General features: G+C 36.8%; 1 protein-coding gene and 1 long non-coding RNA gene across 10 annotated transcripts in view; one reads left to right on the top strand and one right to left on the bottom strand.

The window, feature by feature from the left end:
• Positions 1 to 25,708, bottom strand: part of ZNF385D (zinc finger protein 385D) — a 943,735-nt gene that overhangs the window by 138,667 nt on the left and 779,360 nt on the right. For all 8 annotated transcript variants that reach the window (XM_019024766.4, XM_019024765.4, XM_055383493.2 and 5 more), the window contains one exon: positions 7,745 to 7,855. In XM_019024766.4, coding sequence (XP_018880311.3) covers positions 7,745 to 7,855 — 111 coding nt within the window. The remainder of the gene's footprint in view (positions 1 to 7,744; positions 7,856 to 25,708) is intronic.
• Positions 1 to 25,708, top strand: part of LOC129532715 (uncharacterized) — a 115,062-nt gene that overhangs the window by 14,086 nt on the left and 75,268 nt on the right. The gene's annotated exons all lie outside the window — the stretch shown is intronic.

Consider the following 25,708-nt stretch of genomic DNA (forward strand, 5'->3'; position numbering starts at 1 on the left):
AGTGGTTTGTAGTTATCGTTGAAAAGGTCCTTCACATCCCATGTAAGTTGTATTCCTAGGTATTTTATTCTCTTTGTAGCAATTGTGAATAGGAGTTTACTCATGATTTGGCCCTCTGTCTGTTATTGGTGTATAGGAATGCTTGTGATTTTGGCACATTGATTTTGTCTCCTGAGACTTTGCTGAAGTTTTTATCAGTGTAAGGAGATTTTGGGCTGAGACAATTGGGTTATCTAAATATACAATCATGTCATCTGCAAACAGACAAGTTGACTTCCCCTTTTCCTAATTGAATACCCTTTATTTCTTTCCCTTGCCTGATCCCCTGGCCAGAACTTCTGATGCTGTGTTGAATAGGAGTGGTGAGAGAGGGCATCTTTGTCTTGTGCTAGTTTTCAAAGGGAATGCTTCCAGTTTTTGCCCATTCAGTGTGATACTGGCTGTGGGTTTGTCATAATAGCTCTTATTATTTCAAGGTAGGTTCCGTCAATACCTAATTTATTGAGAGTTTTCAGCATGAAGGGGTTTTGAATTTTGTTGAAGGCTTTTTCTGCATCTATTGAGATAATCATGTGGTTTTTGTCATTGGTTCTGTTTATGTGATAGGTTACGTATATTTATTTGCATATGTTGAACCAGCCTTGCATCCCAGGGATGAAGCTGACTTGATCGTGGTGGATAAGCTTTTTGATATGCTGCTGGATTAGTTTTGCCAGTATTTTATTGAGGATTTTTGCATTGATGTTCATCAGAGATATTGGCCTGAAATTTTATTTTTTTGTCGTGTCTCTGCCAGGTTTTAGTATCATGATGATGCTGGCCTCATAAAATAAGTTAGGGAGGATTCCCTCTTTTTCTGTTCCTTGGAATAGTTTCAGAAGGAATGGTACCACTTCCTCTTTGTACCTCTGGTAGAATTCATCTGTGAATCCATCTGGTCCTGGAATTTTTTTGGTTGGTAGGCTATTAATTACTGCCTCAATTTCAGAACTTGTTATTGGGATTTGACTTCTTCCTGGTTTAGACTTGGGAGGGTGTATGGGTCCAGGAATTTATCCATTTCTTCTAGATTTTCTAGTTTATTTGCATAGAGGTGTTTATAGTATTCTCTGATGGTAGTTTGTATTTCTGTGGGATCAGTGGTGATACCCCTTTATCGTTTTTTAGTGTGTCTATTTTATTCTTCTCCCTTTTCTTTATTAATAGTCTGGCTAGCAGTCTATTTTGCTGATCTTTTCAAAAAATCAGCTCCTGGATTCATTGATTTTTTTTTTTTTTGAAGGGTTTTTCATGTCTCTATCTCCTTCAGTTCTCTGATCTCTGATCTTAGTTATTTCTCATCTTCTGCTAGCTTTTAATTTGTTTGCTCTTGCTTCTCTAGTTCTTTTAATTGTGATGTTAGGGTGTCGATTTTAGATCTTTCTTGCTTTCTCTTGTGGGCATCTAGTGCTATAAATTTCCCTCTACATGCTGCTTTAAGTGTGTCCCAGAGATTCTGGTACATTGTGTCTTTTTTCTCATTGGTTTCAAAGAACTTATTTATTTCTGCCTTCATTTCGTTATTCACCCAGTAGTCATTCAGGAGCAGGTTGTTCAGTTTCCATGTCGTTGTGCAGTTTTGAGTCAGTTTCTTAATCCTGACTTCCAATTTAATTGCACTGTGTTCCGAGAGAATGTTATGATTTCCATTCTTTTGCATTTGCTGAGTGGTGTTTTACTTCCAATTATGTGATCAATTTTAGAATAAGAGCAATGAGTTGCTGAGAAGAATGTATATTCTGTTGATTTGGGGTGGAGAGTTCTGTAGATGTCTATTGGGCCCGCTTGGCCCAGAGCTGAGTTCTGAATATCTTTGTTAATTTTCTGTCTCGTTGATCTAATATTGATAGTACAGTGTTAAAGTCTCCCACTATTATTGTGTGGGAATCTAAGTCTCTTTGTAGGTCTCTGAGAACTTGCTTTATGAATCTGGATGCTCCTTTATTGGGTGTATATATATTTCGGATAGTTAGCATATATATTTAGGATAGTTAGCTCTTCTTGTTGTATTGATCCCTTTGCCATTATGTAATGTCCTTCTTTGTTGTTTGATCTTTGTTGGTTTAAAGTCTGTTTTATCAGATACTAGGATTGCAACCCCTGCTTTTTTTTTTTTTTTTTTTTTGCTGTCCATTTGCTTAGTAAATATTCTTCCTACCCTTTATTTTGAGCCTATGCATGTTTTTACACATGAGAGTCTCCTGAATACAGCACACTGATGGTTCTTGACTCTCTATCCAATTTGCCAGTCTGTGTCTTTTAATTGGGGCATCTAGTCCTTTTACATTTAAGGTTAATATTGTTATGTGTGAATTTGATCCTCTCATTATGATGCTAGTTGGTTATTTTGTCTTAGTTGATGCAGTTTCCTCATAGTGTCGATGGTCTTTACAATTTGGTATGTTTTTGCAGTGGCTGGTACCGGTTTTACCTTTCCATATTTAGTGCTTTCTTCAGGAGCTCTTGTAAGGCAGGCCGGGTGGTGACAAAATCTCTTTTGCTTGTCTGTAAAGGATTTTATTTCTCCTTCACTTACAAAGCTTAGTTTGCCTGGATAGGAAATTCTGGGTTGAACATTCTTTTCTTTAAGAATGTTGAATATTGACCCCCACTGTCTTCTGGCTTGTAGGGTTTCTGCAGAGAGAACCATGGTTAGTCTGATGGGTTTCCCTTTGTGGGTAACCCAACCTTCCTCCCTGTCTGCCCTTCACATTTTTTCCTTCATTTCAACCTTGGTGAATCTGATGATTATGTGTCTTGGGGTTGCTCTTCTCGAGGAGTATCTTTGTGGTGTTCTCTGTATTTCCTGAATTTCAATGTTGGCCTGTCTTGCTAGGTTGGGGAAGTTCTCCTGGATAATATCCTGAAGAGTGTTTCTGAACTCGGTTCCATTCTCCCTGTCACTTTGAGGTACACCAATCAAACGTAGGTTTGGTCTTTTCACATATTCCCATATTTCTTGGAGGCTTTGTTTGTTTCTTTTCATTCTTTTTTCTCTAATCTTGTCTTCACGCTGTATTTAAGTTGATCTTCAAGCTCTGATATCCTTTCTTCCGCTTGATCAATTTGGCTATTGATACTTGTGTATGCCTCACGAAGTTCTCGTGCTGTGTTTTTCAGCTCCATCACGTCATTTATGTTCTTCTCTAAACTGGTTATTCTAGTTAGCAATTTGTCTAATGTTTTTTCAAGGTTCTTAGCTTCCTTGCCTTGGTTTAGAACATGTTTCTTTGTCTCAGAGGAGTTTGTTATTACCCACCTTCTGAAGCCTACTTCTGTCAGTTCGTCAAACTCATTCTGCATCCTGTTTTGTTCTCTTGCTGGCGAGGAGTTGTGATCCTTTGGAGGAGAAGAGGCGTTCTGGTTTTTGGAATTTTCAGCCTTTTTGGGCTGGTTTCTCCCCATCTTCGTGGATTCATCTATCTTTGGTCTTTGATGTAGGTGACCTTCGGATGGGGTCTGTCAGTGGACATCCTTTTTGTTGATGTTGATGTTATTCATTTCTGTTAGTTTTTATTCTAATAGGCCCCTCTGCTGCAGGTTTGCTGGAGGTCCACTCCAGACCCTGTTTGCCTGGGTATCACCAGCAGAGGCTGCAGAACAGCAAAGATTGCTGCCTGTTCTTTCCTCTGGAAGCTTTGTCCCAGAGGGCTACCCGCCAGATGCCAGCGAGAGCTCTCCTGTATGAGGTGCCGGTCGGCCCCTACTGGGAGGTGTCTCCCAATCAGGAGACATGGGGGTCAGGGACCCACTTGAGGAGGCAGTCTGACCCTTAGCAGAGCTCGAACGCTGTGCTGGGAGATCCGCTGCTCTCTTCAGAGTCATCAGGCAGGGAACATTTACATCTGCTGAAGCTGCGCCTATAGCTGCCTCTTTCCCCAGGTGCTCTGTCCCAGGGAGTTGCGGGTATTATCTATAAGCCCCTGACTGGGGCTGCTGCATTTTTTTTCAGAGATGCCCTGCCCAGGGAGGAGGAATCTAGAGAGACAGTCTGGCCACAGGGGCCTTGCTGAGCTTCAGTGGGCTCCGCTCAGTTCGATCTTCCTGGTGGCTTTGTTTACACTGTGAGGGTATACCTCCTACTCAAGCTTCAGCAATGGTGGACACCCCTCCCCCAACCAAGCTGGAGCATCCCAGGTCGACCTCAGACTGCCATGCTGACAGCGTGAATTTCAAGCCCGTGGATCTTAGCCTGCTGGGCTCTGAGGGGGTGGGACCCCCGAGCCAGACCACTTGGTTCTCTGACTTCAGCCCCTTTCCGGGGGAGTGAATGGTTCTGTCTTGCTGGTGTTCCAGAAGCCACTGGGGTATGAAAAAAAAAAACTCCTTCACGTAGCTTGGTGTCTGTCTAAACAGCCACCCAGTTTTGTGCTGGAAACTTAGGGCCCTGGTGGTGTAGGTACCCTAGGGAATATCCTGGTCTGCGGGTTGCAAAGACCATGGGAAAAGCACAGTATCTGGGCCGGAGTGCACAATTCCTCATGGCACAGTCCCTCACAGCTTCCCTTGGCTAGGAGAGGGAGCTCCCCAACCCCTTGTGCTTCCCGGTAAGGTGACACCCCACCCTGCTTCTGCTCGCCCTCTGTGGGCAGCACCCACTGCCCAACCAGTCCCAATGAGATGAACTGGGTACCTCAGTTGGAAATGCAGAAATCACCTGCCTTCTGCGTTGATCTCACTGGGAACTGCAGACTGGAGCTGTTTCTATTCGGCCAGCTTGCCAGCAACTGGCCATTGTAGGGTTTTAAATTGGCCTAATTTCAGTGTTGTGTCTCAGGAAATAGGAAGGTCCAAAGAGAGGGTGGGAGATTGGGGAATGTCCAGATGGTGGAACAATCAGAACACACACAACGTTTATTAATTAAATTTACCATCTTATATGGGTGGAATTCACAGTGCCCCAAAACAATCACAATAGTAACATCAAAGGTCACAGATCACCATAACAGATATAGTAAAAATAGAAAAGTTTGAAATATTGAAAGAAGAACCAAAATGTGATGCAGAGACACAAAGTGAGCTGAGATATGCCTGCATATTTGTGTTGTTTCAGGCCACTGAGTTTGTGGTGATTTATTTTAGCAGCAATAGAAGACTAATACAGTAATCATCTGGTAAATGGTCAAGCCTGCAATTGTTTAATTATGACCCAAAGTGATTAGTCCATATCTCCAAATACCTTGGCCATGTTCCTTTTACGACATGCCACACAGACCTGAAAGCAAAGTTGTGAGAATGAGAAGCCAGTTGTCCCTAATAAATACATATTGATGCCCATTCTACTTTGAAACTTCAGTAACAAAATAAATTGCTACTCTCTCACCATGGAAATGAAATAAGAATACATTTTTGAAAAGTATGTTCATATTCCATGTGTTATGTCATATCAATTTATATTGTTAAAAATTATAAAAATATGTATGTGTTTTCTAAAGCATGTCTGACAATATTTCTGAAGTGTCCAATCATGAATTTGACATCAATCTACAGAATTAGAAACACTCCAAAAATAGAACCACTGTCTGGAAATGGTAAGCGACTCATCACTGGGAATAATCAAGCAAAAGACCTTGCCTGGATGTAAGAGGTGAAATTCTTGCGCTTAGTAGGAGATTGGGTTCAGTGACCTTGAAATTTCTTTCTAATTCCTAGTTTAAAAGAAGTGTCCTTAATAAAGAGAATATTGACAGTGAAATCATAGGCAGGAGGAGATATTTTAAGTAGTCTCATTAAATATAAGAAGCCGACAACATGGCTCCTGGGAGACTTTTAAATCATCTGATCAGTTTCTAAGTGAAATATAAATACAGTTTAGGAAAAGAGGAACTAAAAAGCCACTTAAAATAATAATTATAAAACTATATAATTGTTTGCTGAGTGTTTAAAAATGATCAAAGTTGAAGCTATTGAGTTTAGAACTCTTATTTATGTATTCTTATTTATGTATTAAGAGGACTCTTTTTTACAACAGCTTGAAGAGATTATTACAGTCATCACTTGAGAATACTTTATTGTTAATAAATTAAGCAATTCTGTGGTAAAGTTCTATCACTCAAAGTGCTCAGCATTAACAAACAAAAAATCCCTTCACATAAAATATTATATGTTTGGTATATTCTTTTTGGTTTTTAGCAGCAAATACCACTTAAGTGCTGGTATGGTCTGATTATTTGTATACCTGGAAAATTCATATGTTGAGATTCTGACCCCCAAGTTGATGGTAGTAGCAGGTGGAACCTTTTTAGGAGATGATTAAGTCATGAGGGCAGAGCCCTTGTGAATGAGATGGGTGCCCTTATAAAATAGCTTCAAGGGAGCTCCTTTATCCCTTCCACCATGTGAAAATACAGTGAAAATATGCCATGTGGGAACCAGAAAGCAGGCCCTTACCAGACAGTGAATTTGTCAGCCCCTTGATCTTGGACTTCTCAGCCTCCGGAACTGTGAGAAATAAATTTCTGTTGTTTATAATCTACTCAGTTCATGGTACTTTGTTTTAGCTGGCCAAATGGACTAAAGTGTTATGCAGGCAATCCACTCTTCTCTTTTTTAAGTCAATGGATGTTATAAAATTACCTGATGATTGCATTAGTAAGTATGAGTTCTTAAGACGAAAGCAAAATAAAATGTAATGTTCTCTTCAAAGAGGAATAAACTATTTTGTTTATGCCTCATCTATTTCCTATACTCAATTATCTTGCATCCTATCTTCATCACCAGAGCATCTAAGAGTCCTACTTGACTGGAGAGGTTAAATACTGGAAGGCTTAACATTCTCCAGAATTCAGATCTGTTTGGTCATCTCCACACAGTGTATCAACTTAGGACGAGAAAATGGTACAAATGGTACCTCGATAGGATGGAGCCTTCTGTTTGCCTAGAGTGTGAATGCTCTCCAATTCCTATTCCTTCTAAACCAACGTTGCCTGTCTCTTCTGGAACTCTCAGGATTTAACTTCATATCAAAGCAGGTTTAGCGGGGAAGAGAAGACCTACATTTTTTTTTCCCATTGGCCACAGATCAAAATTAATATCACTGTGATGGATCCAGAGTCCACCCTAGTCCTTAGAAATGGTAGAAAAGGTGTGAATAACTCCCTGAATAACTTGTGAACCACCAGTCAGGTCCACAAATGTTTCCCTCCTACATGTTCTCCACTGAAGTCTTTTGGGGCTTGAGTGGTTCTAGGACTGTAGGACCCCTGTTAAAATATCAGTACTCCTAGGACAACTTGAGTGCTTTAGCACAAATATAATTAAGGACATAGCGGTAATATGGAATTTGAGGCCTCCATTCCAGGCAAAAAAAGTTTATAAACTCAAAATCTTGATCTTAAAATATGATTTGGTACCTATCTTATTTCAGAGTGTAACCTATTAAAAGTTCCATTGGTCGAAAGTTTTACTGTTCCCAAAGGCAAAGTGTATTATCTACATGTACCATTCCCAAAAGACTAAAAAATAAATAAATAAAAATATTAAACTGCAAGTATTTAAGCTTGTTTACATGTGAATTTTCTGTAGTAAACAACCAAACATAACATAATAAACTCCAAAATTAAAGCACATAGTGAGTTAAAATGTTATCTTTGAATTTTGACATGCTCAGTTACTGGAGAAAATGTCTTAAGAAATCTTTTCTCCTGCAAGATTAGAACAGCAAAATGTATTTTTTTTTTAAGTGAACACTAAATGATAAACTTACATCAGAATTAAATCTCAACTGGCAAATGTTGCATGATATGATTTGCTTTCTTCGGTGGGGAAGAGGAACCCCGAATGTATGGTTTATTACAGCTTTCTGAATCGGGTCCATCTGTAATGAGAAAAAAGAAATACAACAAATAGAAATAAAGCTTGTCAGTTCCATTGGAATTTTGCCTATTTCATTAAAGAACCAATCTGTACAGCTTCAATCTACTGCTCACATTATAAAGAACCTTTTTATTCTAAGAAACAACATTTTTACTTTCTTGGAAAATAGATAACATTAAGCCCAAAGCTCAGTATGATAAGGAAATGATAAATTTACCCATTAGAGTCTGCATACTGTTTTTCTCATTTAAAAGCAACAATTGTCTCAGTTTAATAACCCTTAAATATAATTAAAGATTTATCAAAATTCAAGTTATTGCTAATGCCAGCAATCTAACACAGAAGTATGTCTATACCATTGCCCAAAAATGGATTTCAAAATAGACTGGTCAGCTGGGAAGCCATGAAAATAAATTATACACCATTATCCAACATGAACCTTATGCTATGTTTGGTATCTTTTAGACTCTATAATATACAAATCCTGCTTTCCAATAATTGAAACATATGGAGATGTTAATTAAGTCATTCAGCAATCACTTGTTGACCATCTAGTATAGAATGTTAACCTGTGGACTTATTGGGGGGTGCCAAGGGATTTGGGGCCAGATACCAGTTATCTCCCTCCATTTTATTTCCAGGACAGGACAAACAACAAGAAAAACATAATGTCAGCAATCCAGCTCTGATAAAGTTTAATGTCCCTTCACCAGGCTTTGTCCTATGGTTGTTCAGGCTGGAGTGCAGTGGTGAGATCACAGCTCACTGTAGGCTCAAACTCTTGGGTTCAAGCAGCCCTCCCACTTGAGCCTCCCAAGTAGCTGGGAGTATAGGCTTGAGCCACCACACCCAGCCCTTGATCTTAATTCTTTCATGTAACTTCTTTCACTATCCTTGTCTATTAAAGTTGTGATGAAGCTTAAATGTGATAATTCATGAAATTTACTTAGGATAGTCAGTCTGGGCACATTAAATAGATGCTGGCTATTTATTATTATATGTTCTGTGTTGTAGCACATGTGAAGATCAAGGTTAATATCAGCCTCAAACACTATACTCATTGTTGGCACATTTCCCATTTTTCAAATGATGAGATAAAAGGACTTATAAGTCTTCATAATAGATTGAGATAGATCAGAAATTATTTGATACACTCAAAAGTGCTCAGAATGTGTCAGAAATGACTCTAATATTCACCTTCTGTGATATATTATAGTTGATTAATTCCCCTAAACAAGCCATTGATCAATTTCATGTGCTTTTGTGTTTCTCAGGTCACTGGAATCAGTTAATTCACAGGCTCTCTTCACTGGAAGGAAGGAGAAAGTTTCTGACTTCTTTGTATTCACAACTCCTATTAGGTTGTCTAGGTACTGTTAACATATGGTTCTGAATAATAACAATAGTAACAATAAAAATAGTAGCAGTTAGCATTTATTATAATGCTTTCCATAGGCTAATCACTGGACTAGGTGATTTACATGGTTACAGTGATAAAGGAGTAGAACTCATGGGCGTAATCATTTTTCTTTTCCACCTTCCCTTTAAATTTATTATCTAACATTAACCGTTGCCCAAATTCTGGATGAAGCTCAGCCTCTCCTCATTGTTCTTCTGGTCACTTTTAGGTATTAACAAATTATAGGCCAGGCACGATAGCTCATGCCTATAATCCCAGCACTTTGGGAAGGCCGAGGTGGGTGGATCACTTGAGGTCAGGAGTTGGAGACCAGCCTGGCCAGCATGGTGAAACCTTGTCTTTACTAACAAAAGTACAAAAAAATTAGCCAGGCATGGTGGCAGGTGCCTGTAATCCCAGGTATTCGGGAGGCTGAGGCAGGAGAATCGCTTGAACCCGGATTGCAGTGAGCTGAGATCATGCCACTCCATTCCAGCGTGGGTGACAGAGTGAGACTCTGTCTCAAAAAACAAATTATAGGATCACCTCTCTCCTTTACTAGTGAATTCCATAATATTTTCTTTTTATCTGATTTTATTTAGGTATTGTATGATTTACATACAATAAAAATCACCAGTATTAAGTGTACAAGTGAAATGTGACAAATGCATAGAGTGAGGATAATTGTCACACAGACCTTTTCCACTATCTGGACAAGTTGCCTCTTACCCCTCTGTGGTCATTCTCTGCCTTCTCCTCCCAGACCCTGAAACCACTGGCCTGCTTTCTATGTATTTTTCCATTTCTGTCTCAGTATTTTGCCATTTCACATAAATGTTATCATAGAGTATGTGGTGATTTGTGTCTGGAATCTATCATTCAATACAATGGTGCTCAGATTCATCCATGTTGTTACATGTATCAGCAGCTTGTTCCTTTTTATTGCTCAGTAGTATTCCTTTGTAAGGATGCACTACATGTATTTATCCATTTGCCATTGATGAACATTTCATTATTTTCAGTACATTCTTTGATCTTTTCAAGTCTGAATATGCAACCTAAGATCATTCCTAAAATCAGTTAAGTGTCTTAATCCAAACATTAAAACTTAATTTAAAATTACGGTATCTCTTCCTTAGGTTGGGCCTGCTGTAGAATAGCGGTATGAAGGGCCACAGGACATAGTACAGGATTCTTCTCTACATATACGGCCAAGTCCCTCACCCCAGCTAAGCTTCTAAACCTTCCTCAATCTTATTTCCCCAGAACCAAAATTAACAATGCACAGAGCTTGAGAAAGCCAAGGGCCACACAAATGTGTGAATCTGCACTGCTTCAATAGCCCTCGTTCTGTTCTCTAGGATCATTCTATCACGTCTATAAAAACAACCACAGAGAACACTGAAGGGTAATTTTCCCTTCAGCCACCAGCTGACGGAAAAATTAAAAGCAGAAAGAGGTCATTGACTTACAGGTAGATGCCTTATCATGTTCTCTTGTGTACATTCTGTGCACAAACAGGATGTGTTTCTATCAGGGGATAAGGTGAATTATGCCTATAAGCCATTAAGGAATATTGAAGTCTCCTTATAATGATACTTTGAAATAAAAATGAACTGTGTATGTATATCAAAGAAAGATGCTCTCCGAAAATACATACTGCTGAGTTTTTATCATATTTTGGTGATCAGGGTATTATTTTGGGTTTTTTTTTTAGTAACACTGGGGAGGCAATGACCACATTCAATCCAAATTTGTAGAGGAGGTATTTTGGGACTAGTCACTTCGTGCAAATGTAATATAGTCTTTAGATTAAGTTATTTTGTTTGAATTGAATGATGTTCTGATCACTGTGGCTATAAAATCAGATTTCAAAATGCAAAGTATATTCTGCAGAGACAATTTTATTTCCCAATTTTATTTCCCAGAATAGTTAAAAAAAACTTAACTGAATTACCTTTTAAAATGGATTTCACAAACTATAGATACACCATCAAAAGTAATTATCTTTTATCCTTTTAGAAATCTAGTACAACAAAATGTTTTAATATCTTTATTAATAACAAATCATCTTCACACGTATATATCTACAACCATTTACAATGAGGAATTATGAAAGGGCAAAATCTAAATAATAACCAGGTCTGTTATAAATAGTTAATTAAATGATACCACATGCCGTATAACTAAAAGTAGCCTCTACTGTCAAATCAGGGGACACACACACAGATAGTTTGATCATTTTGTCTAAACTTATCTTTATTTACTATTATAATCAAATATTTTATATAAAAAGAAAGTCATGTATGTTGTTTTTCTCTCCAGGAACCAGTGGGTCTGATCTGTCAAAACAGTAACATCTTATTTTGTGTATGCACATTATCGTCAAGAATTTTATCGTCAAGAATTTTTCTACAAAATCTGCCTCACGCAATGCCAATATTTGTGGTAGGCAGGAAAAAAAGGGGTTCTTGGGTCAGATAAGGTGTAGAAAGTTGAGGTACTACAGCCTAGACATTAACAACACACAACAGAATATTACAATCTGAGATGTTGTACAAGAAAAATATGTTTTAAATGCATGATTTCTAACTTAATATAACCAAGGTTTTTATTTTTGTTTTTTAATTTACCATCATTGTTCAATGCATACGTTTTAGAAAATACTGATCTGAGAAAATTATTTTTAAAATATAAGTAAAATGTAAAGGTTTCAATACAATAGTAGACACCAAACGAAGAATGTAATACATAGAAACTTCAGATATATTTCACCTAACCTGTGCAGCACTGAATTAAAAACAAAAGAAATGGTAAAATCTGCATGGTATTTTAGGATATATTTATTCAATTTCTAAATTGTGATATTTTGAAAGATGGAATTTTCAGAATAGGTGTGGTATGGTGTTGAAAAAAATGTATATTCTGTCGATTTGGGGTGGAGAGTTCTGTAGATGTCTATTAGGTCCGCTTGGTGCAGAGCTGAGTTCAATTCCTGGGTATCCTTGTTAACTTTCTGTCTCGTTGATCTGTCTAATGTTGACAGTGGGGTGTTAAAGTCTCCCATTATTATTGTGTGGGAGTCTAAGTCTCTTTGTAGGTCACTCAGGACTTGCTTTATGAATCTGGGTGTTCCTGTATTGGGTGCATATATATTTAGGATAGTTAGCTCTTCTTGTTGAATTGATCCCTTTACCATTATGTAATGGCCTTCTTTGTCTCTTTTGATCTTTGTTGGTTTAAAGTCTGTTTTATCAGAGACTAGGATTGCAACCCCTGCCTTTTTTTGTTTTCCATTTTCTTGGTAGATCTTCCTCCATGCTTTTATTTTGAGCCTATGTGTGTCTCTGCATGTCAGATGGGTTTCCTGAATACAGCACACTGATGGGTCTTGACTCGTTATCCAATTTGCCAGTCTGTGTCTTTTAATTGGAGCATTTAGTCCATTTACATTGAAAGTTAATATTGTTATGTGTGAATTTGATCCTGTCATTAGGATGTTAGCTGGTTATTTTGCTCATTAGTTGATGCAGTTTATTCCTAGTCTCGATGGTCTTTACATTTTGGCATGATTTTGCAGCGGCTGGCACATATACACCATGGAATACTATGCAGCCATAAAAAATGATGAGTTCATGTCCTTTGTAGGGACATGGATGAAATTGGAAATCATCATTCTCAGTAAACTATCGCAAGGACAAAAAACCAAACACTGCATGTTCTCACTCATAGATGGGAATTGAACAATGAGAACACATGGACACAGGAAGGGGGACATCACATTCTGGGGACTGTTGTGGGGTGGGGGGGCGGGGAGGGATAGCATTAGGAGATATACCTAATGCTAAATGACGAGTTAATGGGTGCAGCACACCAGCATGGCACGTGTATACATATGTAACTAACCTGCACATTGTGCACATGTACCCTAAAACTTAAAGAACTTAAAGTATAATAATAATAATAATAATAATAAAAATTACACCTTAAAAAAAAAGAATTTTCTAAATCTATTAATCAACTACCCAAACAAAAATGAAGAGTGATACACTAGCTATTGACATGCTTACCCAAACTCTAGGCTAAAATTCAATTTCAAACTCAGCCCATGGCCTTATTTAAAGCCAAATGAATATGTTTTTCTTCATTTCAGGCTGAAGAACCTTTGCATTTCTATCTAAGGCCTAGGTTTTCCCTCACCTCCCCTCTGGGGATTCTGTTAAATTGATTTGTAAATGAGCATACAGAGGACATGCTTCAAGTACAGCAGCCGCAGCTCAAGGTTCCCTTCTCTACGACTGTTGTATTTTCAGAGAGGATGAAGCTTAACCCTGAGTTTACAGTTCCTGCTCTAAGAGACCTCTTCTGTCTGTGTTCCTATTATTACTGTGGCTTTCACAATTTCACAGTTCTTAAATCAAAGAATAATAAATGCTAGGAAGTTTAGAAGTCCAGAAATAAAAAGGTTGTCTTTTTCAGCTGGTATTTGTATGTAATAATGTCCAGTGACAATAACTTTAAAGGTTACACTTACAGGCACTTTGTGTTTGATGGTCGTAGAATTTTTATCCTAAGTTACTGAGGAGCTTTTATGGCCTTTTGTCCAATATCACATAACTAGTAAGTGGGAGACTTGCTAACACAAGCCTCCCACCATACCCCTGTGAGTCTCTCAGGCACCATAATCAAGCTTTGTAATATTCATCATATTCAAATATGAATGTTTGTGACTCTCCAGTATGAAGTGACACTGAGTGGAGATCCTGGTGTATTTATTACATTGACTTTGACTTAGTAAAATGTTTTTATATTACTCATATTCATACGTTGAAAAACACTAAAAATTCCTTAAAATCTCACTCCCACAAAATTTTTCCCTTTGAGAAATTCCTTTTTCTTTAACTGTTTAAATGGACAAATAACTTACACACAAAAAGTACATGCATTTTAAGTGTATCCTTTGCAGATTTTTTTTAAACATATGCATACCCTCATATTTACACCATCCCAATAAAGAGATGGAACATTTTCAGCAATCAAGTCTCTCAGTCCTGTACTTGGCAAGTCAATTATGAGATATCACCAGATATTATTTTTACCTGCTTTTGCACTTCATAAAAATGTAAGTATACAGTATGCATTCTTTTGTGTCTGGCTTCTTTCATTCAACATTGTGTTTGTATTTCAATCATTTTTGTTGCTATATAGTATTCCGTTCTAAAACCATATCCTAATTTTTGCCAATTCTACTGTTGAATAGTTGGGTTGCTTTCCATGTTAATCTATTAGGAATAAGCTATTAAAAACAATTCTAGGCATGTGATTTGTTGGATATAGTAGTCATTTATCTGAGATACATAACTAGGAATTAAATTTCTAGGTTATAGAATATTTATAGGATAAACTTTAGTAGGCATGACCAAAAAGTTTTTCAAAATGGTTGTTACAGTACTGCAATGTAATACTGCCACTAACTATCCAGAGTTGGTGTAGACTCCACGATTTAAGGGCATAGTCCCCAACAAGACTCTACTTCAAACACCAGTCACAAGTTTGAGGGTCCACAAGCCACCTGCATTTGTGACAAATTGGCTACAAATTTTGGGGCTCCCATGCCCCCAACAGGTTTGACAACTTGCTAGAATGACTTATATGGCTCAAAAATAGCACTAAACTTATGATTATAATTGTATTGTAAAGGACACGATTCAGAAGCAGCTCAATGAAGAGACACATAGGGCTAGAACTAGGAGGATACTGAATCAGAGCTTCCACGTCTTCTCCCCATGGAATCGTGATGCATTACCCTCCCTACACCTTTGAAACCAAAGAACGCATGATTGACTGAATCGCAGGGCACATGAACTCAATCTCCAGCATCCTTCCACTCCTCAGAGGTTGGGATGACATTACTGGGCTCAAAGCCCCAGTCCTTGAATTATATGGTTAGTCTTTCTGGTGACTGGACCCCATCCTGACTCAGCTCATTAATATAAACCCAGATGTAATACAAGAGGTCTAGATACTACTATCACTTGGGAAATTTTCAAGTTTTAGAGGTTACCTAGCTGGAACTGAGGACAAAGATAAGGCCAAACTTTTTATAATACAATACTTGTACATCCTTGTACTTTTGATACATAATTTTATACAGTTGTAAGCATAATATGGAAATGATATTTATTTTGCTTTTCATTTAACAATATATCCCAAGAAACTTTCACTTCAGTTTTCATATTTACCAATTAAATGGTGGCATACAATTTCCCTAAATGATTGTATTGATGGGGCTCAGAATAGAATACCTCCAAGTATGTACCTTGACATGCTGGGTACTTTAAAGTGAAGGACATAGGAAGACCTTAGATCATGTCCTTTTGTCCAATCACATTTCTACACAGTGGTCTCTCCTTCATCAAACCTACATATAAAAACAGAGTTTCCCCGGGCCCTTGAGTTTTCATTTCTGATTAAGAGTGTTTCAGGTAGAACTTTGATTAACTAAATCTCGTTAACCTGTATTTTGTTATAGGAATGTTAGCTCTGACCCTTATGATGAGTGAGAAAAGGTACCACAGCTTTCCACCCCTGCACAGCAGAAAACCTGGAAAGAGTAGAAACATGGCTCAAAGGGTCTTTCCAGGGAAAGATAAATAAATTCAACTACATAAAGCTTTATATTAGAAGAAAACAATAATGGCTAACTTAAAGTGGGTACTTAGATACATGAGGCACTGCCCGTAAGGACTTATATGTCATATCTCATTAGGACTTCACAATATCCCTAGGAAGTAGACACGTTTTTTCTTTTATATGAGAATTTTTAAGCACAAACACATGAACTTAATTAGATTAGGGTTTTACAGCTGGGTACTTCTAGAGCTGTGATTTAAATTCGAGAAATCTAACTCTGCAGTCTGTACTCTTAACCACCACACAATATTTTCTTTCATCAGCAAAAGGAAAAATAAATATGTTTAAACAAACAAAAAGGTGAAAAGGAAATGTCTACACCCTCTAAATCAATTAGGTTCTCTAGATATACAGAGGAACTCTAGAAATCGCTATGTAAAAGATAAAATACCAATGGCAAAATGGTTAAGGTGCATTAAAAAGCAATTTGTAGAAGACAATATCTGAATGGCCAGTAAAAATACAAAATGTACTGGTTAAAGTGCAAATAAAATTTAAAATAACAAGATTATGGTTTTTACACAAATGGTTGGCAAAAAGAAATCTGACATTAGGTACTGACAAGGACTTGGGAAAAATGGAGAAAAATTTGGCAACACCAAGTAATGTTGAAAGTAAACCTAACATATGACTTAAACATTCAACTGGAGAAGCTCTGACTCATGGGCACCAAGAGATAATTATGAGGAAGCGTTCTGCAGTTTTGTTTCTATCAAGAAATGGTCAAAAAGCTACAGGATGGAAAACCATACAAAAGTTATAAGAAACTCATTAAATATTTATAAGCAGGGAAAGAAACAAGAACAAAATAGAGAAGAATATCTAAAATATGGCATCAAACACCTAAGAATTACACATGCCTAGTCAACAAAGAAAGTAGGAAGTTAGAATCATACCACTTTATAACTCTTAAAGAAATAATGGGCTGGGCATGGTGGCTCACCCCTGTAATCCCAGCACTCTGGAAGGCCAAGGAGGGTGGATCACCTGAGGTCAGGAATTCAAGACAAGCCTGGCCAACATGGTGAAACCCCGTCTCTACTAAAAATACAAAAATTAGCTGGCTGTGGTGGCGGGCGCTTGTAATCCCAGCTACTTGGGAGGCTGAGTCAGGAGAATCGCTTGTAATCCCAGCTACTTGGGAGGCTGAGTCAGGAGAATCTCTTGAACCCGGGAGGTGGAGGTTGCAGTGAGCTGAGATCACGCCACTGCATTCTAGCCTGGACAACAAGAGTGAAACTCCATCTCAAAAAAAAAAAAAAAAAAAAAAAAAGGAAGGGAGGAAGGGAAAGAAAGAAAGAATGTATCTAGGCAGTGACCAACAATTACTACTAATCAACGTAAAGAGACAACTAGGCATCAAGTATCTCCTCAGGAAGCATAATGTCACCTATGAGGAAGTCTTGCCAAAAATATAGAACTTGAATGCGATCAAGACTCTAGATGTAATTGTCTTTGGTCAAGAAATAGAGGGACATACACACAAGAAAAGTCTCTACGTGAATAAAGTCTGCAAATTCCTAACTGAAAAAACTACAGAATAAATGACAAGGTTTACTGAACATATAAATGGCTAGAAAATAATTGGGGTAAGACCTATAACTAAAGATACCTCAGAGACATAGCAGCCACTTTAAACAATAGGCCTTACATGGTTCTTGATTCTAACAAACTGCACAATAAACATTAGGAGACAATTGAAGGAAAGTAATACTGGATTTTTGATAATAATGAAATACTTTTAAATCTTTAGTTGTAATCATTGTGGCATGATTGTGTGCTTCGAAAAATCATTATCATTATAAATACATAGTGAAATATATACCAACAAAATGATATTACTGAGATGTGCTTCAAAATCTTTGAGAGGATTTAGGGGGTAACTGCGTGGGGATAAGATGAAATAAGATTGGTCCTGAGTTGATAATTGCTGAAGCTAAGTGATGGATTTTTAGATTTTCATTATACTATTCTATCCTTATACATGTTCAGAATATTCCATAATAAGTTAATAATATACATGCATCAATTCCATAAATTGATTGTGGATGCAAATATTTATATATAAAATTATGAGAACTAGAATGCAAGGAAGGGCACACACCAAACTCCTTGTTGTTTTCTTTTGGAGATCTAGGGATAGGACTAGGTAAGTGGCTAAAGAGGACTGTAGCTAAATACACAATGTTTCATTTTCTTAACAAACATAAAACAACTGGAAGCAAATATGACAAAATATTAACAGTTGTAAAATTCAGAGTGAAAGAAATATGGATTTCTGTTATAAAATTTATCATTATTTTCTTTTGAGTTCTTTACAGATATGTAAAAGTGCCAATCATTCAGTGTCATGAATGAGTCAAAATAATTTGGAGTGATGTAGCCTTTATTCTACTTTCCATGGGATTTGAGTTGCTACAAAATTTAACAGGAGTATCGTCACCCAAGACCAAGACCCAGGTCTGTGCAGGGTGGAGGTGGGAGGGTGGTGTTTAATGGAGGTACACAGAAAGTCTTACGGTTACTTTGCTTTTGCCAAATAGCAAAAGATATACACAAGTTCATTTAACAAATAAATTCATTCAACTAGGGACTGGCTTATTTCTATTAATCTCCTAAATCAGGTCAAACCCAAATTTGATGATTTGGTCAAAAGTAGGAAATATAACATGTATAAGTCACATAAATACATTAAGGGAATAGCATTTTTTAATACACCAAGCTCTCTTTTACCTTTAAGTCATTTGCACTTCCTCTAACTTGAAAACTCTTTTCCCCGTGCTTTTTAGTCCATCATCCCCTGGCTAGTATTTTCCCAGCTTTCACGACTCAATTGTGATGTCTCTTTTTGCTGAACTCTCATCTGACCTTCTTCAACCAGGCTAAGTCTTCCCAGGCATGGAAGTACAACACTCCACACCATCTGAAAATGTCTCTTGACTTTTTGTCTCTCCCAAAACAGTAAAGTCAAGGCAGGGTTGGGTCTCATTATTCTTTGTACCCAGCAATTAGCAGAGTGGCTCACACTTATCAAGGGCTCAGTACCTGTCTGTTGAATTGCTAAATAAATTGAGCAACATTGAAACCCAATATCTAAACAGTATCAGCCTTGGTATAGTATTAACAATAGCAGTGGGAAAACCTGGATTCAACAAGAAAAGCTTAGGCTTAAAAAGGTGGAAAGAGCTTAATAGAAGCAATGGCATATGGGAGAATGATTTCATGACACAGTATGGAATACAGAATGCCAACTCTGTGAGTAAACTCTACAACTGCAAACCACCACGCATAATTTACATATATTGTCAACTAAACAGTGGAGCAATTGGTTTATCCGGTTCTCTCATCTATATTTAATGTGCCAACACCAGATTATTTTTGCACCAGGGCATCTTGTTTGACAAAGGCCAACACCCACAGTGGTCCCTTGAGGAACTAAGGAGGAGCTGATTTTGTTCAGAAAATCAGTGCTTGAACTTAAATAAGCAAAGGCATTTAGATGACTTCCAAGTACTCAGGACATGTAATTTAAGAAACATTTCATTGTCAGTAGATTTCTGCTATGGCTGTTTCCCTAATGTTCTATGGTAGCTTAATACAGCTCAAAGGATGGATGAGCTTAAGGGCATCTTCAGACATTATTTTTCTTAGAATCATTTATGTGCTCATGCAAATTACATTTAACCAATATATTGGGATCCTATTGTGGAATGCCCACAGACATTTGCACTCTGCTTTTTAAATGGAAGTACGTAATTGTTAGCAACGCAATTTGTCAGTTAAGCCCTGGGCACAATTTTAGAACTCATCCATGTGTGATATCTCCAGTGGGTGGAGACTATGTTTCACCCATGCTCATATACCTGGTGATTCTTATTCCTTTCCCTGGAACCCAGAGCACTCAATACATATTTAAACTTTATTGAAACTTCTCACTTTATAAATGAGAAAAGCTACAGTTAGAGAAAAAAACAAGTCTGAGAAAAAAGAAAGGGAAGAAAGTGATTTTATTAATGAGCTTTCTTTTTCTGTAACAGGTTTTTTCTAGACAATAGAACATTATTATTTTTAATTGATACATAATATGCATATTTATGGGGTAACAATGTGATATTTTGATACCTTTATACGATGTCTAATGATCAAATCACGGTAATTAACATATCCATCACCTCTAACAAACATTTATCAGTTCTTTGTGTTGGGAACATTCAATGTCTTCTCTTTTAGCTATTTGAAGATACAGAATAAGAACTTAATCTATATCTTTAATAAAGTGCTGAAGAACAATAGAACTTATTCTTCCTATCCAGCTGTAATTTTGTATCTGTTAACCAATTTCTCCTTATCCTCCTTTTCTCCCTATACTTCGCTGCCTCTAGTTATCACTATTCTACTGTTTACTTCTATGAAATCTACTTATTTAGCTTCCACATATGAGTGATGACATGTGGTATTTGTCTTTCTGTGTCTGGCTTATTTCACTTAACATAATGTCCTCCAGGATCATCCATGTTTCCAAAAATGACAACATGTCATTCTTCTTTATGGCTGAATAGGATTCCATTATGTATATATACCACATTTTCTTTATCCATTCATCCATTGATGGACACCCAAGTTAATTCCGGATCTTAGCTATTGTGCATAATACTGCGATAAACACAGGAGTACAGAGATCATTTTGACATACTGATTTCCTTTCTTCTGGATATATACCGAGTAGTGGAATTGCTGGATCAGATAGTAGTTCTATGTTTAGTTTTTGGAGGAACCTACATGCTGTTTTTCCATAATGGCTGTACTAATTTACATTCCCACCAACAGTGTATAGAAAGAGTTCCTCTTTCTCTGCAACCTCACTAGCAGGTTATTTTTTGTCTTATTATCATAGCCATTCTAACTGGGGTGGGATTATATTTCATTGTGGCTTTGATTTGCATTTCATTGATAATTAGTGATGTTGAGCATTTTTCATATACTTGTTGGCCATTTGTATATTTTTTTCTTCTTTTTCTTTTTTTTTCGAGACAGGGTCTCAGTGCATTGCCCAGGTTAGAATGATGTGGTGCAGTCTCAACTCACTGCAGCCTCAACTTCCTGGGCTTAAGTGATCCTCCTACCTCAGCCTTCCAAGAAGCTGGGACTACAGGTGCTCACCATCAAGCCTGGCTAATTTTTAAAATTTTTTCTTTGTAGAGACAGGGTTGTGCCACGTTGCCCAGGATGACCTCAAACTCCTGGGCTCAAGTGATGCTCCTGGTCCCGGCTTCCCAAAGTGCTGGGACTACAGGTGCAAGCCACTGCACCCCACATTTATGTTTTCTTTAGAGAAATGTCTATTCAAGTCATTTGCACATTTTTTTAATTGGATTAATTTTTTGCTGTCAAGTTCTTTGAATTCTTTGTATATTATGGATATTAATCCCTTGTTGAATGAATAGTTTGCAAATATTTTCCTTCACTCTACAGGCCATCTCTTCCCTCTGTTGATGGTTTCTTTTGCTGTGCAGAAGCTTTTTAGTTTAGTATAATCCCATTTATTTATTTTTGCCTCTGTTGACTGTACTTTTGAAGTCTTATACATAAAATCTTTGCCCAGACCAATGTACTAAAGTGTTTCCCTATGTTTACTTCTAATAGAGTTATAGTTTTGGGTATTACATTTAGATTTTTAATCAATTTCACATTGATTTTTATATAATATATGGGGAGAGATAGGGGGTCTAGTTTTATTCTTCTACATATGGATATCCAGTTTTCCCTGTATCATTTATCTAAGAGACTGTCCTGCCCCTATTGTATGTTCTTGGTGCCTTTGTCAGAAATTAGTTGGCTATAAATATGTGTGTTTATTTCCAAGTTCTCTATTCTGTTCCATTGGTTGATATGCCTGCTTTTATGCCAGAACCATGCTGTTTGGGTTTCCATAGCTTTGTAGTGAATTTTGAAGTCAGGTAGTGTAATGCCTCCAGCTTTGTTCTTTTTGTTCTGCATTGCTTTGGCTATTTGGGGTCTTTTGTGGTTCCATATGAATTTCAGGATTTTTTTCTATTTCTATGAAAAATATCATTGGTATTTTGATAAGGATTGCATTTTTTTAGAAAAGAATAAATGATGCCTGATTATCTTAATATCTATGGAGAAAACTTCAGCATTTAATTTGAACACTGTAGAGACCTTGTCATCAGCACTTAAAGAGTCTTAGTTCCACTCTTAATTCCTTTCTATTTTGATTAGAATCCTGTTTCTAGTGGCCTCACATAACAAAATCTCTTTCAAAGACAATGAATGTCTATGATACCTATTGCCACAAAGAGAAGTCCGGTTTCTCGATGTTTATGACTGGTCTCTGAATAAAGTATAATTCTGGTTATTAACCCCACAACTCCAGAATTGGGATTCTATTTTCAAGGAATGTCCTAGACAACATGGCATTACTAATTGAAAAGGAAATATATTCCAGAAATCTATTCTGTTACCAGCTGTATCAGAATTCCACAGTGCATCTGGTTCTTGGGCAAGTCACTGAAACGTGGGTCAAGTGTTGAAAGCTACTGTACTGTGATGTGGAAATAAAGGTAAGGACAATATACTTTAATACATAAATTATAGATGGCTAAATTTTAAGAATTTTCTCTTATTCTAAAATATCTAAAATATGTTCTTCTGACTTTACTGTTAAAATTTTCTTTTATGAAATCCTGGTGCTATTAAAGGGAGGGATTTATTCATTTACTTATTTTTTATGTCCAGGTTTGAAAAAAAGTAAAAATGAGAAAGTCCTATATTGTTGGCCTTTTCATATTTATTTTTTAATATTTTAATGTGTTTTCTAGGACAGTTATAACAAAATACTGCAAACTCAGTGGCTGAAAACATCAGAAATTTATCATCTCACATGTCTGGAAGCTAGAAATTTGAAATCAAGGTGCTGTCAAATCCATGCTTCCTCTGAAACCTGTAGGGGAACATCCTTCCTTGCCATTCCTAGCTGCTAGTGTTTTGCCGGCCATCTCTGGTGCCCTTTGTCTCATAGGTACATCATTCCAATCTTCCCCTTTTGCATTGTATTCTCCCTGTGTCTCTCTGCCCAAATTTCTCCTTTTATAAGGCTACCAATCATATCGAATTACCCTAATGACCTCATTTTAACTTGAGTACCTCTGTAAAGGCTCTGTTACCAACAAGGTCATATTCTGATGTACTGTAGGTTAGAACTTCAACATTTCTTTTTTGGAAGGGCACAATTCAACTTAAAACAAATGGAACAGATGATATAAGAATCTACAAATGACTGGGAAATTTTACTCAGGCATAAGTGCTAGGATGTCCTGGTTAATGAAAAATTAATAATTACAATTAGTTTTTCCTGTCTAAATGACTAAAAGGAAAAGTGCAAACAATAAATGAATTACTGAGACTGTTTCTTGCCTGCCCCTGTTCTGGACGTGACCAATTTTAGCCTCAAAGAATTTTGTGATCCCCAAGGGTCTAGGAAGAAGAAAAGAGCTCAAGGAATTAAAATGTTTAGAGATGAGGAGAATAGACTTGAAATAAGTAGTGTACCAATTAATGGCAGATCTTTACTAACCAGACTGCAAACAATAGATATTTTTGAAATGTCACAAAATTAAAGTTACGAAGTCTATAGAAAAAAAATTAAACAATGGCACATTGGTAAGAACCATATAAATGATTATCCCAGTTTTCATTGTTTGGTTGATTATAAAAGACATAAATTGTGGGCAATACCTAAGCTGTACATTTTTTTCTCGCTTCACTGCCTATTTTTTTCTTTGTCTCAGTCACCATTTAATACCTTTGGAAAAATATAATGATGTATGGAATGGCTTTTATACACATTCCTTCTCTGTAGGTTATCTTTTTAATCTTTTCTGCATGACAATTCCAAGATAATATATATAGATGAAATTTGGCACATAAGAATATCCTGGCTTGTTTTTATGTTTTGCTCAAAAATGCAAATGTACATATATATATCTGAATATATATGTTTGTGTCTATGTGTGGGTGTGTATATATATATATACATATTATTTCTGTGCTGATTTATGTAACCGTATTTACCCACCAATTCCCTACAAAAGGTCCCTTCAATGCTTGTTATTTGGCATTCCTCAATTTCTTTTGTTCTGTGTTTTGGCTAAGGTGGATATTTTCTTGAAATATTCTACTTCTCCTGGCACTGAAGTATTCATTCACTAATTTACATCCTTCCTCCCGCCATAAGTGCCCTGTATGCCTCTTTCTCTTAGCCAGTGATGTGGAATTCAAGCCACAAGGGACATTTTACTTTGGAAAACACTGCCTTCCAGGAACTAGCCCGGTCTACATTTCTCCATTCATTTTCCATTACTGCTTGCCCCAGACATTTTGCTGCAATAATATAGACCTGCTGGCAATGCCTTACATAATCCAGTGTATTTTATTGTCTCCTTTTCTTTTCAAAGGCTCTTTCCTTTCTTCAGTCTTTATCACTTGTATATCAGATGTATAATTCCTATCTCTCCCTCCAAATGCAATTGTTTCCAGCAAGACTTCCTCTAGTCTCTAGAGTCGGCAAAGCTAATACAGTCCTTCAAGGCCTCATAGCACCCTATAAATTCTAGTGCCATGTGATTTACCATCTTCTACTGAAATAATATGCTTATATTCTCCCCAACCTAAATTGCAAAAGAGGTAGGGTGCCATGTGATTTACCATCTTCTACTGAAATAATATGCTTATATTCTCCCCAACCTAAATTGCAAAAGAGCTAAATTGCAAAAGAGGTAGGGTGTTGTATTTATCTTAAAACAAGTGCCTGATGACAGAGAGGGCTCAATAAAGATTTATTGTTAGAAAAATTATTAGACATGTGAAAACAGCCACCCTAGTTGATTGTCAATCATTTTAAGGAGAAAAAGCTGGTCCAAGATATAATTCTTGGTTGAAGCCACATTGTTCAACTTTGTAGAAGAATTGCATTGTTATCTGAAGGTGACTGTGTTTTGGAGCCTTGATGTAAATATCCAAAATAAAAACTGCATGTTTATAAAGTAAAATTAATAACCTAGCTTTTAAAATGCTTACCAAGTATTTTAGCTATTCTCAATATAAAATGCTTACCAAGTATTTTAGCTATTCTCAATAAAGTAAAATTAATAATCTAGCTTTTAAAATGCTTACCAAGTATTTTAGCTATTCTCAACCCTGGCTGTATACTAAGAATCATCTTGGGAAGCTTGTTAAAGGTACAGAGCCAGGGCCCCAAAACAATGCTGATTCAACTCAATGTTTAAAATCCTCCTTAGGGATGACTGAGATGCATTGCTCAAAACATTAGTAATAGAATCACCTTTCTTAGATTAAAATTTTTTTACCAGATGTTTCCAAAATACCAATGTTCTCTCTTCCACCAATAAATAATTTTGTGGCCAAATAATTTTATACAGGGTACAGTATTATCCTCATTTTACAGAAAAGGAAACTGAGGAAAAACCAGGAGAAATGATTTGCCATGGTATCCTATATATTATAGCTGTAAGATTGACATCCAGGTTTATTGAAATCTAGTGTTCTTCCTTCACATCATACTGACTCTGAAATTGTGTGGGGTTGGTAAACAAACTTCTGAACTCAATCTATAAACTGGATCTGAATCTGGGTTTTTTGGTGGTTGGCATATCACAAGGCAGAAATGCATACACATTAAATAAAACAAAAACTGATGGAGAAAACTAAACCAGAGCAACCTGA

Source organism: Gorilla gorilla, chromosome 2, assembly GCF_029281585.2.
Source record: "Gorilla gorilla gorilla isolate KB3781 chromosome 2, NHGRI_mGorGor1-v2.1_pri, whole genome shotgun sequence".
NCBI classification, from domain to species: domain Eukaryota; kingdom Metazoa; phylum Chordata; class Mammalia; order Primates; family Hominidae; genus Gorilla; species Gorilla gorilla.